At 39.9% G+C, this 17,911-nt stretch overlaps 1 protein-coding gene across 3 annotated transcripts; it reads right to left on the bottom strand.

Annotated features, from left to right (window-relative positions):
* Nucleotides 1–236: 236 nt before the first annotated feature.
* On the bottom strand, nucleotides 237–17,664 carry CEP44 (centrosomal protein 44). 3 transcript variants are annotated; one of them, XM_066632415.1, is made up of 11 exons: nucleotides 17,635–17,664; nucleotides 15,871–16,001; nucleotides 14,792–14,939; nucleotides 13,565–13,711; nucleotides 11,729–11,836; nucleotides 9,053–9,214; nucleotides 7,851–8,063; nucleotides 4,527–4,602; nucleotides 2,223–2,344; nucleotides 1,997–2,034; nucleotides 237–1,326 (listed from the first exon to the last, which is right to left on the bottom strand). In XM_066632415.1, exons 2-11 carry the CDS (start codon nucleotides 15,957–15,959, stop codon nucleotides 1,278–1,280), a joined length of 1,152 nt encoding a protein of 383 aa, XP_066488512.1. In that variant the 5' UTR covers nucleotides 15,960–16,001; nucleotides 17,635–17,664; the 3' UTR covers nucleotides 237–1,277. The 3 variants fall into 3 exon arrangements, with proteins under 3 accessions (XP_066488512.1, XP_066488513.1, XP_066488514.1); XM_066632416.1 differs by lacking the exon at nucleotides 13,565–13,711; XM_066632417.1 differs by lacking the exon at nucleotides 17,635–17,664 and having other exon boundaries at nucleotides 14,792–14,862; nucleotides 15,871–15,971.
* Between the last annotated feature and the right edge of the window lie 247 nt (nucleotides 17,665–17,911).

Here is a 17,911-nt window from a genome sequence, read left to right as displayed (position 1 = left end):
CCTCAGGTAACAGAAATTGAGTGCCCCCCAGTGCAGGATGCAGCACATGCCGCATTGGCAAGGCTGCATCAGTGCTGAAAAGTTGGGTAGGATTGGCCCAATGATAAATAAATCTGAAAACAAGAAGTTTGTTGCAAAATGATTATTTTGAAACATCTTCCTCTTAAGAAAGTGTTATAAAACACAGTATCCTATTGCTAAGAGTTTTTATTCTTTTGTTAAATAATTTTGGCTAGCTGTCATGTTTTGAATATAATGCATTCAAGATTACAAACAAATTATCTTTTCAACAGAAAGAAAACAGATGCTTTGTCATCATCTGCAAATCATACCACTAAAGTTTCCTTTGATGTAAAATGCTGTTGCAGTATCACTGAAATATCTTAATCATATGAACAGATAGAATTTGAGCTAATATTAACCGATTACAGAGTTTCATACACAACATGGATAATTAAGCAGCAATTAGAGAATTAAATATCTCAAGTGCCTTCCTGACACCACTCTTATTTTTCATTTGAGTATATCATACTTACATAAGTATGTTTTACATACTTTTTTACATAAACTTTTGTCTCCAAAGAGTCACTCTATATGGTTTTGAATCATAAGTGTTGTCTCTCTCAGTATACTGACTGGATGGCCTCCATCTGTGCTGCTAGTCTTAAAATGTGCCAGGTAATACAGCACTAAAACGCTCAACACATTTCCTAGTCAAAGTCTGCTGACCTACGTACACATTTTTATGTCTCAGATCAAAAATGGCCTTCACTTTGTCAGTCTTAATGGAAGCTACAATGTGTTGGTACTTTCTGACTGAGCACAAAAATGTAAATTAAAAAACCTAAGTAGTACACATTTACAATATGTGTACTTGGGTTTTCATTAAAGCTTGTACAACTTTACAGATGGCAGGATGGTATGTATGCAATTCTCTGGGGTGCAATATGTAAAGCCCAGCTGGAGTGTTTCCAACAGGATGTAAACCATGGTCCTTGAGCCTGCACTTTAAAAAACATACTACTTAGCCCAGTGCCAGCAAATGTCAATACAAAAACAGACTAAAGGAACAGTTTCACTGCACACGCAGAGTTTTTTGCCCAGAAAATAATTAGACATAGTTAGGTGAAAACTATGTCAATGACAAAAACATTACAAATATTTTCATAAAAATGAGTTTCAAATAATTTTGGTTACAAAAGACTTCAGATAGTTCTAAAGTTTGTACAGATGCACATAATTGCTTTCAGATATCTGGCAGTGTAGGGTAGAATACTCTAAGAAGTGTTACTTGAGGTCTTCAACAACTCTGAGGTTTCTTCAATCCTAAAGATATTATATAAATAGGTTAAACAGGCTAAACGAAATGTGCTCCTTCCTGCATTGCAAATTTCAAGAAAACATCAATTGAATTTTCTATGTATTTTGAAGAGTCAAAATTTTAAAGGGACAAAAGTCCAGAATTTTGAATGCATTCAAAAATACATTTTTTAAATTTTGAAGTTCAAACATTTTGCACATGATTTAAAAAAACAAAGAACACTGAATGAGACCAATCCCTGCTGTAAGTCAGTTAAACCAAAGTTCAAAACTGCAACTGATATTTCCACAAGCACATACAAATGTACAGTGCTCCAGAATTTGAAGAAACTACCATAAATTTTGGAATGCAAAAGCTGAAGAGTTTGAACAAAACTTCATCACCATTTACTAAAATGTTTCTAGAAAATCTAATTATCTGAAAAATTAAATTAGCACTTTAATTTCTAGCAACTAAACGCACCTAATGTGGCATTTTGGAAACAAAAACAGTGAATTATCCCACAAACACAGAACCGTGGCTGGATTTATTATCTAGTAGAGTCTTAAGGAAATGCCACACCTAATGTAAGGACCTTTGAGGTTTGGAAAACACGTGCACTTTCTATACACATTTTAAAACTAACCAATTCCCCACTGAGAAATAACTCTGTCCTGCCTTTTCTCTATTGCTTACATTTTGTTTATTCTTTTCATCCTTTGTATTGTCGTCTCCTGCAATTTAAAAGGAATGGGTTAAATTAATACTGCAAAGTTTAAATACACACACTTAAAACAAGCACTTATTTTACCAAAAGAGTCTGAAAGAAAGTTCTGTTGCTACCAACAGCTCCCCCCAAAATAAAAATTAATGTTTATACTATAGTTCTTCAAAGGCAAAGCATTTGCCAGCTTTAACTTACCTCTGAAGCCTCGGACTGAGTGCAATTAACAACTGTGGCTTTGGGAGATGGATCTGTGGATAACAGCGAATTATATCCAGATGATGAAGGAAGACTCTCCAGCAGCTCCACCTTCTCTCGATCTGTGAAGTAGTATGCAGTCTAAAGATCACCTTTGCCTTTTGGCTCTCACATTAGGTCAGCCATCACACAGCCTGATTTACTGAATATATTGATGAAGAAAATTTATAAAGAACTAGCAAAGTTTCACAATATTTCTCTCAGGTTACTTCAAAACAGTACATTGTAATAATAAGGCAGAAACAACCTGCAAAAATTATCTAGGAGTGATCATCACTAGCATCAATGCAAAGCAAAAATTCAAGTGTCATGAGAACTTATAATCAAGATCTTATGCAAAAGAAACCAATTTAAAACTAACTTTACAGGAAGTGTGAACAATACCAGGCTTATACTAAGCCCTTTTGAAATTTCAGCCTGTTTGAGCTAGGAAGAGATTGACATTATCCTAAACAAGTACAAAAGAGCTTTCTATACAAAAAGACTAAAATTCTCAAAAAGCATAGCAATTAATTTTAATATATAGTGAAAAAAAGACTGCATAACAGCCCAATCCACTGTAACTCTGTGTGTTGATGCAGTGGCATCAACATGACATCTGCTGTATCCTGTGGGGGAGTTTGGGCATGTTGAGGCCTCCTGAGTGTAAGGGAACATTTGTTCCCTTGCCCTGAAGAAGGCCCATGCAGGTGTGATGGGTCTTCTTGGACCTGCGCCAGCAATATCACTGGCACAAGTCCTTGTGGTCCCTTGAAGAAGGATCGGTCCTGGTGAGGATTTAACAGCCACCAGGCCCACCCTCCTCCCCGCCCGTGCTGTCTCCCTGTTCCTGTCCTGTCTTGTTTCCCCCCCCCCAACCTGAGGCAGCAGGTGTTCGTGGTCTGTATTCCAGTGATGGCCAGGCCATATTCTTTAGCACTATCACATTTGCAACAGCTGGAATGAGCATTCTGCCAGAACAACATGCCATCTGAACTGTGCTTTAAGATAGCAGTTCCCAAAGTCCTACTCGACTTTGGGACCCCAGTACGTTTTTGCAGGGACAGGGGGATGGCAATGATGTGACCCCCAAGATAATGCTGTTGATGGAGAAAGAAGGGGGGGTTTTGCAATCAAAGTGAATGCAGGCATTCAGGGGGTGTGTGGGGAGCCCCACAGAAACCTCTGCAGGGCTCCCCAAGCCTCCAAACAACAAAAAATAGTGACCATTAGAAACCATTTCCGGTTTTTTATCACGAAACCGGAAGTGTTTTCTGATCACTATATTTAGTTAATCAAAGGTTTTGAAAGTCCTGTGGAGACTTCTGCAGGACTCCCTGCACCTTCTGGAAGCTGGCACTGATTAATACAAACCCCTCCCCCCCGTTTCCCTGGCAGCAGAGTGATCCTGGGTTTGTGTTACTGCCATCCCCCACCCTGTCCCATCCCTTACGGGGCCAGTGCTGAGTGCTTCCCTGGTTGATGCGTCGTGATCCACTAGTTTGGGAACCTCTGCCCTAAGAGATATTATTTGCTGGTGGATTTCTGAGCCTGAAGGCAACAGCTGTATTACATCATATGCGAAATCAATTCTAACTTGCATATACTAGGAATGAGCTTACTTATAAATATTTATATTGTACATCAAATGTATTAATATGTATATATTATTATTATCATCAACAGTATTTATATACCACTTTTCAACAATAATTCACAAAGCAGTTTACAGGAAAAAAATCAAATAACTAATGGCTCCCTGCCCCAATAGGGTTCACAACCTAAAAAGATGCAAAACACCAGCAGACAGCCACTAGAAAAGACACTGCTGGGGTGAGGTGGGTCAGTTACTCTTCCCCTGCTAAATAAAAGAGGAGCACCCACTTGAAAAAGTGCCTCTTAACCAGTTAGCAGGGGTAAATTTATATAGAGAGATTGGAGAAGGTAAATGAGGACATAGAAACAAGTAGAAAATTTACCTAAGTAGTATGAGATAAAGTTTAATCTTTATTCAGAGTTACCTTACAAACCATTAAATTTAAGTTAGAAAACTGAGGGCCGGGTCCTATCCAGTGCCAATGCAGCTGCAATGCAGCCCTGAAGTAAGGAAACAAATGTTCTCATACACACAGTGATAAACAGCACTTACAAAAGTGGCTACTGCATATACTAAAACTATTTTTAACTGGATTTCAGTTTGACAACATGCATGTAAATGGAAGATGCTACAATACAGTTCTAACTGCAGATTGGGAAAAGGCTTACCAGAAGGGGCTGGAGTTGAATTTCGACTAGAGGTATTTTCTTCACTTACGTTATTAAAATCTGCAGATACGTCAGCCTGAAATTAAAGACATTTTGCCATTTATAACGAGTTTCCAAAATAGTTAGCAGTTCTGCTCAACTTGGACAAATAGTGTCACCCTGTGGCTATGAGATTGAGCTAAGAATCAGAAAGTTCACAGTTCAAAGCTCTTCTCAGCCACAAACTCAAAGTGGCTTACCGAAGCTACTTCCAGTAATATTCACTCATCTTATAGCCTTATCACATATATGAAACACTTTGCACACTCAAGAACATCAAACAAATGTCTTTAACTCCTACAGTACCATCTACTAGTGAGCAGACCAAGGTGTAATACACTCCTTACAACATCGAGTACCTAGAAGAATACCCTTCCTCCACATAAATCTCCCCGTCATCTAGTGTGGACTTCCAAAGGAAATCAGGGAGAGAGTCTTCTTAGTGACAATCCTTTTGCTTATAGCAGTGTTACCAAAAAGGCTGTTTTGTTTAGGGGAATTAGTTATATTAGCCTTTTGGAAACTTTCGGGACCATAGGCTGGATACAAGACAGCGTAGAGCAAAGAAATCTCTTGTTTAGCTTAATGAGACTGGGAGAAAGGTAACTTTCAATCAAAGGATTATATTTTTATTGCAAAAATACACAAAGGTAAAACATAATACACATGGAGAATCGATAAGTATAGATTTCTAGTACTGGTCTGGTGTACCTAACTAGTGGTGGATGCGTGTGCTATGTATTTTGGGGTGCATCCGAAAAAGAATCAGAAATGGACAGAAAGTAGGGAGGTATTATAGGGGTTCCTTAATCTGCTAAACCCAGTTGCTGACTAAAGATGGGGGAGCAGGGAGGAATAGGTAGGGAAGAAGGGGGGGAATTTAGACGCAATGATATATTTACCTGTCCGGGGGGGGGGAGAGTTGGAGGAAGAGTCTGGCCACTCTGGCCGGTGGGCAGTCAGAGAGAGAGCATGTGCTCTGAGTTCTCTCTTATAAGTTGTCTTTTGCCCTGGAAGTTGATCTAAACTGACCGGAAGTATCCCAGAGCTGTGGGCATGCTCAGTAACACACAATGGTACACGTGGAGTATGTAAAGAAAAGGTGGAAGGGTCCAGAACTCAGTTATCAGCAAAAGCTTGGCTCTGGGGGAGGGAGGCAATTTGCATAAGGTGCTTAAGAGTGTTAAAGCTACAACAAAAGAACAATAGACTTCCTCCTCCATAGGTGCATGCTTGTTTTGCATAATCAGGAGACACAGTGATTAGGTTATACATTGACCTGCAAGGAATTGGGAGTTTGTGTAATTCATGTGTTTGTAGCTTGGCCATGGCCCCTTAGAAACATGTGCTGGGGGAGGAGTGGCCTGCTTGCTTGGTCTGTATAGTCCAAAATACATAACTAGATATAAAAACACAACTTGGAAGGGAAAAAGGGGATTTTCACGTAACAGCAGGGGTGCCCAAACCCTGGCCCGGGGGCCACTTGTGGCCCTCAGGGACTCCCAATGCGGCCCGCGGGAAGCCCCCAGTCTCCAGAGAGACTCTGGCCCTCTGGAGACTTGCTGGAGCCCATGCTTGCCCGACGCAAGTGCTCTCAGCATGAGGGTGACTGTTCAACCTTTCACATGAGCTGTGGGATGAGGGCTCCCTCCACTACTTGCTGTTTCATATTTGTGATGCAGCAGTGCCAGCAAAGGAAAGACCGACCTTGCTTTGTGCAAGGCCTTTTGTAGACCTTGAGCTATTGCAAGACCTTCATTCAGTCATAGAAGTTCCATCTCTAATATATTAAGGTATGTAAATTTATTCAAATTTGAAATGTAAATTAATTCTTTTTTCCCTGGCCCCCCAACACAGTGTCAGAGAGATGATGTGGCCCTCCTGCCAAAAACTTTGGACACCCCTGGCTTATAGAATAGCCTGACGGTCAAGGAAAACACTATTATTTTCACACCAGTTTTCAACCACGACCAAGATCAAAACTTTACTGACATGGTTTAATAATTGTATTTTTTTAATATCTTAAAGCAATTAGAAATAACATTAGATTAAAATTGCACAAGTTTTATTTCCGTAAACCCCTTTAGATCTGTTTATTAGAAAAGCAGTCGAGAAATATTTATACTTTTAAACTCCATTTTAAATCTATTTCTGGACAATAGCAATGATCTAGACAGGTTTCGATTAGGAACATGCTACAGGTTTGTGAGTTCCTTCTTCCTTTCTTTCATGCCAACTCTAACCTCCTGATTTCCTCATGGTTTACCATTAGCATTAACTTCCAAATTTCCTTGAAACTTACGGTTTCAATTTTGAATTTTTTTTTTTTGCAGACTACATTCAACCTGTTGCCAACTCCCAACCCAAAGCAGGAACATCAAGTAATGCTTTACTGATACAATGCATATGCCACATAACTTGTAATATATGCCTTATTCCATTTATTTTCTACTACCATGCATGCCATAGCACATTGATGTACCATGAATGGTCCACAGGTGTACTGCGGAAGTTTGGGGGAGGGGAGGGCCATTTATTAGTAGGTCCATTTGGGAAGTTTGAGAGAGGGCAGAACAAGTATCATCCTTCAGTCAGTTGTTGTTTTCGGATTGGGTGTGTTATTCTGTCTAAGCTTGTGTTGATGCATTTTGTTATTTCTATACCTTAGCATTCATTATTTAAATAAAATATATCCTTAAAAACCGATGGTGTGCCTTGAGTTTCTAGCACCTTGCTAGTGTGCTATGAGATGAAAAAGGTTGAAAATTGCTGCCTTGTGCCATTCATATTGGCAAAATAAACTTCATAATGTTAAAGGATCACAGGATATGTAGAAACCTGAACGCTTTTATATTTACTAATGTGATAAGTTACTAACAATCGAGGAGACAAATCCTAGGAAAAAAGAAAAATTGTGTGGTCCTTGCTAAACTGAACTTTTGAAGAGGGTACATGGAAACTGGTACACACAAAGGGAAGTACCCACATAAAACTTTTCTCATGAAAATGCATTAGCCACTATTATATACATAAAGTCAGTCACTTGAAGACAACAGAATAATTTCCTTTGTCTTACAAATTAGTGCAGGAAATAGACATTTTTAAGAAATCACACTTTAAAGGGATTGAAAGAACATGCCTGCTTGTTTTTCCAGTTAAAGTTTTTCCAGTTTTCCATGACTTCATTATAGTGTGAGAGGATAAAAATCTTTTATTAACAATCAGACACAATATAAGGAATTTTATTTTTCTTTTGCTCTCTGAATATGAATTGTAAATATGTACCTTTTTAGACTGCAGTAACAGTTGTGTTTCAAGGAGCAAGACCCTGCTTAGTAGATTATTCCAGTCTTTCTCATCTACAATCACCTTCCCTTGCAATTTGTCTTCTAAAACCTGCAACTTCTCTTCCATCCAGTTCAGTTTATTAAGCTTCTCCTGCAGTTCAGCAAGTTGGCTCTTCAATTCTTTCAACTGATTACTATTATCCTCCATGATCTGCAAAGAAGATTATTTTGTTCACTCAAGGAGCAATAAGTTTTCCAGTTAACAGCTTTTGTGATTCAGTCATGCATTCAAGTTTACCAATACTTCTCACTTCTCTCATCAGCCAAGATGGTGTAGTGGTTTGGGAGTTGGACATATACCTTGAAGATCCAGGTTCAAATTCCTGCTCAGCCATGAAGCTTCTTGGGTGACCTTAGGCTAGTCACTCACAGTCTCATCTACCTTACAGGTTTGTTGTGAGGAACTATGTATACCACCCTGAGCTCCTTGGAGGAAGGGTGGTATAAACATGTGAAAAATTAAATTTTGTGATTATAGTAAAATTTTGAACAACTGACAACGAACTATACAGAGAGTATTGGCTTCAAACCTCCACTCAAATTATTATGTGGTTGAGATCCTAGCAAGCTATGATCTCTCAGCCTCCAAGAGTTGAATCCTAACATCATTAAATCATCATTAGTCAATCAAATTGATTGTAACATAATAATGCATAAACTATATTATCTAAAAAGGCTTATACATCTGAAAGTAGTTGGAAGTTGAATCACTTCTTTGTACAAGTCCTCACTTAAAGTTATTTCATTTTAAGTTGTTTCATTATAAAGTTGATGAGAAAACAAAAAATTGATTCTTGAATGGGACCACTATCTGTGTGGTGTTTGCATGTTCTCCCTATGTTTTCTCCAACCCAGAAAGCTCACATTAATTTCAATGTTTAATATTAGAAGTGTTTTGAGTCTGTTTAGAAGTTTGGCAATGTTTTTGTGACCAGAAATATGCTGTAGGGATGCAACTCTTATTTATCAATTACCAAACAGTAAAATGGGTTGTGTTATAAATTGTTTCACTTAAAAGTTGCCATTTCCAGAACCTATTAACAACTTTAAGTAAGGACTTGCTGTACAACAAAATAAGCACTACCTTTCAATCTCATTTCAACAGGCAAACAATGAGTAAGTAATAAATAAATGCCTTACTGGTTCAGACACATATTCCACAACATCATCATTATGAACTATTTCCTCTTCCAAAACATCATCACCATGAACGATTTCATCTTCTTTCTCAACTACTTCAAGAATGATTTCTTCAGGGATATGTACATTGATTTTACTTTTATGACGTTCTCTCTGAGGTTTCTTTGCATGTAAAAAAAACAAAAAACCAATGGCTGTAGAATATGCAGGCAGAATAGGTTTGACACACGAAGACTCAATATTTAGCAATTAGTTGTCAATAACACCTTTTCTCTTGACCAGTAGAACAAGGATAAGGAATGCTAAATACTAAACTGGACACTATTGTCCTTTCAATTCAGCACTAACTTCATATCTATAAATTGTGAGAGCCAGAAATTGAATCTAAGGGTACATGGCCTCCTAAAGATATAAGTGCTGGTAGAAGCCAAAATGATAAAAAACCTTAAGATCAATTTAGTGTTGCATCAAAAAGAGAGACAATCAAATTATTTTTAAAGAATAATTATGGTTTGCATGATTTCTTTGATTAAATGGATTTCTAGTTAAACAAGGATACACCCCACTATGGACATTAATCCTCAGGTGCCAAGCTTGCAGCTGGAAGGCCTCAGAGGATCTCCGGGATGCAACTGGAAGGCACTTTCAGTTCGTGCCGGTAACTTCTAGTTGTTCTGAGGCACAGGGAGACTCTTAAGTTGTAGAAGAGTTTTTTCTTAGCCTTACCTGGAGATTCCAAGGACTAAACCTGGGACCTTCTGAATGACACTATTTATTTATTTATTTTGGAGATTTATATCCCACCTTTCTGTCCAATGAAGGACACTCAAGGGGGCTCACAATTAAAACATACTAAAAACATATCTATATCTGTATCTATCTATCACTATATCTATATACACACATTAAAAAAAATAAAATACAATAAAAACCTGGATCCCAAATTAAAATACTAAACTATGGTCCTTTCCAATTACAGGTTGAGCCTCATTATTCAAGTGGGTTCCATTCCAAGCACTAACCTGGATGGCAAAAAAGGCACTATAGTGAATCAATTTAAAAAACAAAGTTTCTTTGCTCTGGTGATTTAAAAACAGCCTTGCTGACCTTTATGATGTAAAATAAGAGTCATTAAGAAGACAATCCATCAATCAGTCATCCTGCAAGCACTTACAAAGGTGCTTGACTCAGCCCCTCCCTTTATCAATGCAAGGTGAGCACCTTTCTTTCACTACTCAGGGGGAAGGGAGGGGTCACCTGGAGAGAGAAGGATTGATGGATTGTCAGCCAGCTGCCCCCCCCCCTCATTAACAAGGCTATTGTTAAAGGACTGTTCAGTTTTTTAAACTGATTTTAAAGGGATCAGCACATTCCTTCTGATTTGCAGGGGCCATTGTGTTGAGTCAAATCCGTGTATAAATAGGCTGGACCTGTACTTCTATTGTTGAAATTAAACAGAACTGGATAAATCCCAGGTTTCTGGGACCCAGGCTGCCTAGAAATAATGCACTGCAGATCCTGCAGATGTCTGTAATCTGATCCAATTAATCTGTATTAGATTCAGAGTGTACAGTGAAATTAACTGAAGAATTAAAGTCTATAATATCCCTGACCAAGACCTAAAAGTTCTATTGCAAGCATCTTCACTTACACAAGCGCACTTTTGATAATTTTCCCACAATTACAATCTCACACTGGTCCATAGAGTCCCTTAGCATTCAGAAGCGGTTTTTTGTCTAGCAGTGGGCTGGAAAATAGGCGAAAGACAGGGAGCTGGCATTATTAGCTCATCTAGACGCACCTTTGGATCCCTGTATTTAGTCCTAGCAACTGAATATCTGCTTGAAAATAATAATAATAATAATAATAATAATAATAATAATAATAATAAAGTATTTATATACCGCCTTTCTGGTCATTGGATTACTCCTCTGACTTTATTCAAGGCGGTTTACATAGGCAGGCGTTCCTAAATCCCGCAAGGGGATTTTTACAATCATAGAGGTTGTCTCTTTCAAGAACCACACATTTCAGATGGATTTTCCTGGTTTGGTCTCACTTCTGGCCTCCAGTTCTCCCATGCAGCGTGACAAACAGCTCCATCTCTCACATGGAGGGCAGCCAAGACGATTCTTGCTCATACCAAGAGCAGGTGGAATCATTCAGCTTGGCTTATCAGCTGCTTCAAGGTCTTGCCATTCTCAGCCGTTCAGGGAGCTGCTGGTGTTCTTGAACTGGCGACCTTCTGATGTTATCTTCGGGCTAACGGAGGCTCTACCCTCGAGACCAGACCTTCTGCCCGAAGAATGAAATGATGAATGAAATTTCATCATTTTCATTCAAAGGCAATTCACAAGATGTTGGGCTGAGGAAATTCTAAACTTTTGAAAAAGTCATTTTTTAATCCATGTAATAAAGGATACTTCTGCCCTACTGAGAGTCAGGTTTATCACAATGCCTCAGGGCCAAATCCTATCCAATTTTCCAGCACTGATGTAGCCACAATGCAATCCCAAGGCAAGGGAACAAATGTTCCCATACCTTAAGGGGGCCTCTGTGACGGCTGCCCCACCACAAGATGCAGCGCATGACCCACTGGTACAGCTGCACTGGCACTGGAAAACTGGTTAGGACTGGGCCCTCAGTTGGCTGTTGAAAATAATTTAATTTTCCTACCTCTTGAAAATTCATAGTATTGAAAGTTGCAGAATCAAGGTGGTCAGAAAAATTCACTTGAGGCTGAGATTTCACAGAATGGATTTTCTTTCTTGTTTGGTATTTTGCCTACAAAAATAGACAGAACCAGCACTTTTAGCAGTACCAGAATTTTCCTTTTTATGCAGCACAGTTTATGTAGATTCTGGGACACATTGTTGAAGTAATAAATCTAAGCTTGTGAGTCCCCTTTCCCCCCCCCACCACCAAGTGAACACCATCAACATGCACTTGACAGCTTTTAAAAAATAAATTTGATCAACAACAGCAAATTTACACTGATTCAAAAACAATTTGACAGAACTTTTCAAGAAATTCAAATTGAACTGAAGCATAGCACCATGTAATTTAACTGCCTGTAAATTATGTATAGGAGGAAAAAGAGGAATGAGTATCCAAAGTTTAACTGAATTACAGCCTAATCTTGAGCTGTCTGGTGCCCAAGGCTGCAGTGGCACTAAAACGGCTGCCGCTGCATCCTATCGATGCCGGGCAGCAGCAGGTGGCTCCTGACGCCTTCTTGTGGAAGAGGGCATTTGTCAGCCAGAATAAAGTAGTCCCGTGTTGGGCCGAGAGGCCCGACAAGGGGTTTTGGATTTGGCAGAGCTGGATTTGGCACCAGTCCAGTCCTGCTACATCTCCCATCACGCCATCCTCTGCCAACTTACCTCTCTGCTGCCTGGCGCTCACAGAGCTCCAGGTGGCATTCCACTGGCCTCTGACCAGTGCCGGCCCAGCACGGACTTGTGCCAAGCCTGCTCCGGCGCAGGGCTCGTGCTGACTGCCGCAAGCGTGTCTTACGGCACATTTGCGAGAGTGCGCGTTAGTGGTGGGCAGGTGTGTGTCAGTCAGGATCAAGCTCTTATACCTTTATACATATCAGTAACAGAAAAAAAAATCAAAAAATCTCCTCAAAAATCAGTTATATATATTTTGTATATATAGTTGTATATCATAGCAGAGGAAAACATAAACCATCACACAATTAAATATGTCAATAGTATGTCCTTTATAAAATTGAGAACTGCCTCTCGTATCTGACCAAACAGACCATAACACTGGACAGGGCCAGCTGTAGAAGCTGTGGTGTCCAATGCCGAGCAGCTTTGTGGGGTCCCCAACCCCCAGAAGCAGTGGCGGCAAGCCGGGTCAAATGGCGCCCTACATGAAGTACGACTCCTAAGTAGATGGCAGTGACATGACAATGTCACTGCCAACTGGTTCTGGGGGCCAATTTTGGCAAGCAAGCTACACAGGAGCTTCGCTTGCCACACCACCTCCATGCAAAGGGCCGGTTGTGGGTTACCTGCTCTCCGTTAGAGCGCAGTGCTTGATTGTACTGAATTGGCAAAATCGTGTTAAAGTCAGCCCTGACTGTGGATGGGAAACACCAATTAAAATAGTACCCCATGGTAAATATCTAATATAACAAAGCCCAACTGAATTGCTTCTTTTTGCCACCAGTGACGTAGAGACAAAAAATGCAGAGAAAATGTAGAGACAAAAAATGCTCCTGTATTTTTGGAGCTATTATTTACTGTGGAGCAGTTATTCTGGCAAAGTTTTCTTCAGAACAGTCATTTGTGAAAAAGCTGACATCAGAAGCTCATAAGGCTACGACAGGGGAAAGCTAAAAACAGTGATCTTCGCCTGCACATTCTGTATTTGGCAGAGACCCAACACATTATTAAACTGGTTTTATTTAGCCCATGAAAAGATAATTTAACTGTAAAACTTAACAACATTATCTCCCCACCCCAAAAGAACTACATTAAGAGTATATAACTTTATCTGTACCTTATTTACATTACTTAATTCTTTATGCCTTTTATAGACTAAACTAATAACATCACAGACAATCTGTATTTTTCTTTCTGCAAAACCATGTTGGAGGAACTGCTGTTTTGATACAACTGGCTTATATTGAAACTGATCACGGAGCAGCTGCAAGGGAAAAAGAAAATAAAGACTTTTAACACTATAATTACATATCATGACTAGGGCATCCACTATCAAGTTTTGTTTTTTCTGCATTCCTGTGATCTCCAATCCTCATTTTATTAAGATCAGTGTTTTAGGCCTAGCTGAAAGCACTCTCATTCAAGATGTACAATAAGCTGAGCACGCTGCATGGTCTTATCATTTATGACCACAGACCTTTAGAATTCTTTATTTGATAAAATGTGCCAAAAGCTTCAGGTTTTTGTGTTTGTTTGCTTTTTTTAGATGGCATGACAATTTTATTTGAAAAGGTGTTATGGGATTTTTAACTTTATAGTTTAACTTTGTTTATACCAGTTTCCCTATAGCAGTTTGATCTGCATTAATGATTTTGTGGAGGATTAATCTCATGCTTGTATTTTATGGTAGCGAGCCCTATAACATCTATAACACATGAATAATAGAAAATAATCCTCTACTATACTTCAACTATGTGTATAGCTAGCCAGACAAACATATGCACACATGCATTCCTCCCAAGTCTGCTTCATACATCCAATTCAGGGGTCTTCAAACCCCGGCCCGGGGGCCAGATGCGGCCTGCTACCAGCCTCTATCTGGCCCGCTACCAGCCTTTGATCCCGAGAGCCTCTGGCCAAGCTGACCAAACACAACTGGAGTAGTGCTTCTGGGGTGGGGGAATGGGGGCCATTTAAGTGTGTGCTTTATTTCCTGGGCTGTGTTGGTGCTTGGAGAAATCCTGGGCATTTGAGCCCATTCATTTATTTATTCATCTAAGCTCCATCTCTAATGTATTTATTTAAATTTCATAATTTAATTTTTTCCCCAGCCCTCGACACTGTACCTGCTATTTGATGCGGCCCTTCGGCCAAAAGGTTTAAAGACCACTGATCCAATTCACTAGGCTGCTGCCTAGAAAAGTTTATATCATAATACATTTTGAGGTAGTATTGTAAAAAAACAAGGACATGTTTAAATCTGTTAGATGCCAGAGCATAGCAATTTTTTGGTTATGATAAACAAGGTACAGTATCACATTAGCATATCTTCCTCCTTATATACCTTATAAACGGCATCAATAAACCGCAAGTCATTCTTTCCCATAAGTTCCACATCAGATTCCACCAGAAGCTCTGTTACACATGGTGAGAAAGATGTAAAGCAATAGTTGATGAGGGGCAAAAATGCAGATGGATCACCCCTGGCCAATCTGTTTTAAGTGGAAAAAGCCAAATAGTTACTAAAAATTTAATGGATTCCAATATACCAGAGTCTCCAGTAGCCTGTGCAACGACTGTCTGGCATGGAGTGTCTGTTTACAAGACAAAGGCACTAGATGGGGCTGAATGTTCACATAACGACTTAACAACATAAATATATCCCTGTGCATAAACAGAAACATATCTCTGTGATTAAGTGACACACACCTCTACATTATACTTATGGATACTCTTTCTATCAATCAAGTACAGTCATTTCTGCTGTGATACTTCAGTTCTTATCCAATTTCACAATATAGAAAATTGTGCAATAAAAATAACAGGGCTTATGGGAAGGTTTGGGGTAAACCATCAAAAATATTAGCCAAAATTGAAACAAAATGCTTTATGACATCAAGCTTCTCTTCAATCGATAACCTTCCTTTTACACTCACCACCAGCGACTTAATGACCAGGATGCTTCTTATAATAATTCTTGTTACTTTATGCTCCCATATTTATGATTAACACAATGAAATTTGCAGAATAAGAAACAGAAAAATTATGGAGGAACCATCACAGCAAAGTATGCATGTCAACTTAACATGCCATATTAATGCAGAGCTCTGATGGCAGTAAATTTTTTAAAATTTAGTTTATGTTGTATTTTAATTGTTATATACCACTTTAAACACAGAAAAGCAATACAGAAATTTTTAAAATAAATCCCACCATGCACCAGAGGAATCACGCAACAGCCAACACATGTATGCAAAACTTCATGTTTTACAGTGTTCATCCATTCATTGATTGCATTACATCCAATTTGTGTTCTGTTACACAGAACATGTGTAATGGCAGAAATGACTGTACTACTGAATAACTGAAAATGGGTTGTGTGTGCATGCATGCTAAAAAACAACAACATACACCTCCACTTACCCTGCATAATCCACATCTCTTGGATAATTTAAAAGTCTAAGGCCTTGCTCTATTTTACGCAAATTTCCTTTTAGGTCTCCTGTAGCCATGTTATAGGTCTTCCTTGAGATTACAGAAGTGCTTAATGTAAGCTAGAACACAGAAGAGCAGTACTTTAAAATCAGATGCATGTTCCAGGGAAAGTAGTTTTTATATTTATCCTACAATCCAATTTTAAGCAAATACCAAATCTCATTTTAACAACATTCTCAAGTGATGTTACAGATGAAAAGATTTAGGTTTTTTCTTTGAGGGTACCTATGAAGATGGAACAGTTGTCACGCAACCACACTTCGAAGCAAAAATTGCAATTCTATGCGTGGGATGTCCCACTGAAATCATCTGAATAAATAAACCTCACTGTTCCAAGAAAAGTTGAATCAGACTACAGTGGAACTGGGAAGGATAAAAAAAAATAGAAGGCGGTAGGACAGCAGAAAATGGGTGCAGGTCATTGGGAGAGATAGGTGCTTTATCCCCCATTTTAGATTTCTGAAACAAAAGTAATGGTATAATATGAAACACTCCTATCCTAAAAAAGACCTTCTCTGAAGCAAGTCTTATTGGTATTAATGACATTAGCTTTGAAGCAGAATCAAACCTTTAGGATCCGCTTAGAATGGCAGCCTTATTTTAAAATATCCAGTTCATAATTCAGCAATGGGTGGGAGGAGGGAAGACACTCTGTTCTCATCTGGCCCTACCTCTGAAGAAAGATGCTCAAGTTGGGAGCCTACAGACCAGTGTTTTTCAACATTTGTCCTCCACTGAAACACTTCATATTTCAAATAGTACTGAAAGTAATCAATTATGACATCATTACCAGTTACTTCTGGCTTGGGAGGCCAGATGTGACTCAACAATACCAATAAGAGGCTCAGAATGGATGGGAGGGCTTTTTTGAGTGTGGAAAAACATACTTTGGAGCCTCCAACTGCCGTTTGTGTTATGTTCCTGGTCTTGCTGCCAGGCGGCAGGTGTCCATGGGTTCCACGAGTATCACCAGACACCACCTTGAGTACCACTGGTGGTAACCATACCACTGGTTGAGAAACAGTGCTATAAACACCCTTGCCAGGTCACAAGCTCCACTGAGTTCAGTGTGTAGATTCCTTCTGAGCACAGCTACAGGCTACAATCTTATCTATGCTTTCCTGAGAGCAAGTCTCATTGAACACAATGGGACTTACTTCTGAGTAGATATGCATAGGACTGGGCTGGCAGACCACAACACTATGGAGACATCTTTCTGAGAGAGCTCTATGCCAGGTCTGACTGACTGAAGGTATTGCTGGAGGTGTTTTTTCCCCTCCCAACATGATGCACTCTTCAGGACCACTTTAGGTACCTGGAGTCAATGCTGATTTGGGGAGACTCCTGGAGGGTTGGCAACCCTACAGAAGAGGGAGGGGGGAGAGGGAGCAGCAGCAGTGGACCTGGCTGAGGCTACAATCCTATCCACACTTCCTGGGAGTAAGCCACACTGAGTCTAATGGACTTACTTCTCAGTAGACATGTATAGGATGGGTTCTAGGGCAACAATCCTACCCATACTTTCCTGGGAGTAAACCCCACTGACTACAATGGGACTTACTTCTGAGTAGACAGACATAGGGCTGGGCTGTTAGCAGTTCCACCTCTGCCTACCTTTACCTCCCCCCATAAAACTTACAGCTCCCAGAAGCCCTCCCGCCTCCAGAGCCTTCGCCCAACGGCTACACCAACCTGACAAGAGATGTTAGAACACCTGGAGACCCGCCCTCCCCCTCCCCGCGTTCCTGAGGCGGTTCCAGCCCCGCCCCCCACTTTCGAGCGGCCGTTTGAGCGCTCCCGCGGGAACGCGTCACGTCTTTCGTTCCGCACCCGCAGATTCTACACCGTATGTACTCCGCGCTGCAAGCGCTGGCTTTGAGGTTAGAGGGCCGCGCAGCAAGGCTGCGTCCAGCGCAGGAGAGCGTCCTATTTTTTTTAACCTCCCTTCCCTCAAAAAAAATTCTGTTGG

Source organism: Tiliqua scincoides, chromosome 6, assembly GCF_035046505.1.
Source record: "Tiliqua scincoides isolate rTilSci1 chromosome 6, rTilSci1.hap2, whole genome shotgun sequence".
Classification (NCBI taxonomy): Eukaryota; Metazoa; Chordata; class Lepidosauria; order Squamata; family Scincidae; genus Tiliqua; species Tiliqua scincoides.
The sequence above is the reverse complement of the archived record's forward strand: the minus strand, read 5'-3'. Positions and strand labels throughout refer to the sequence as shown.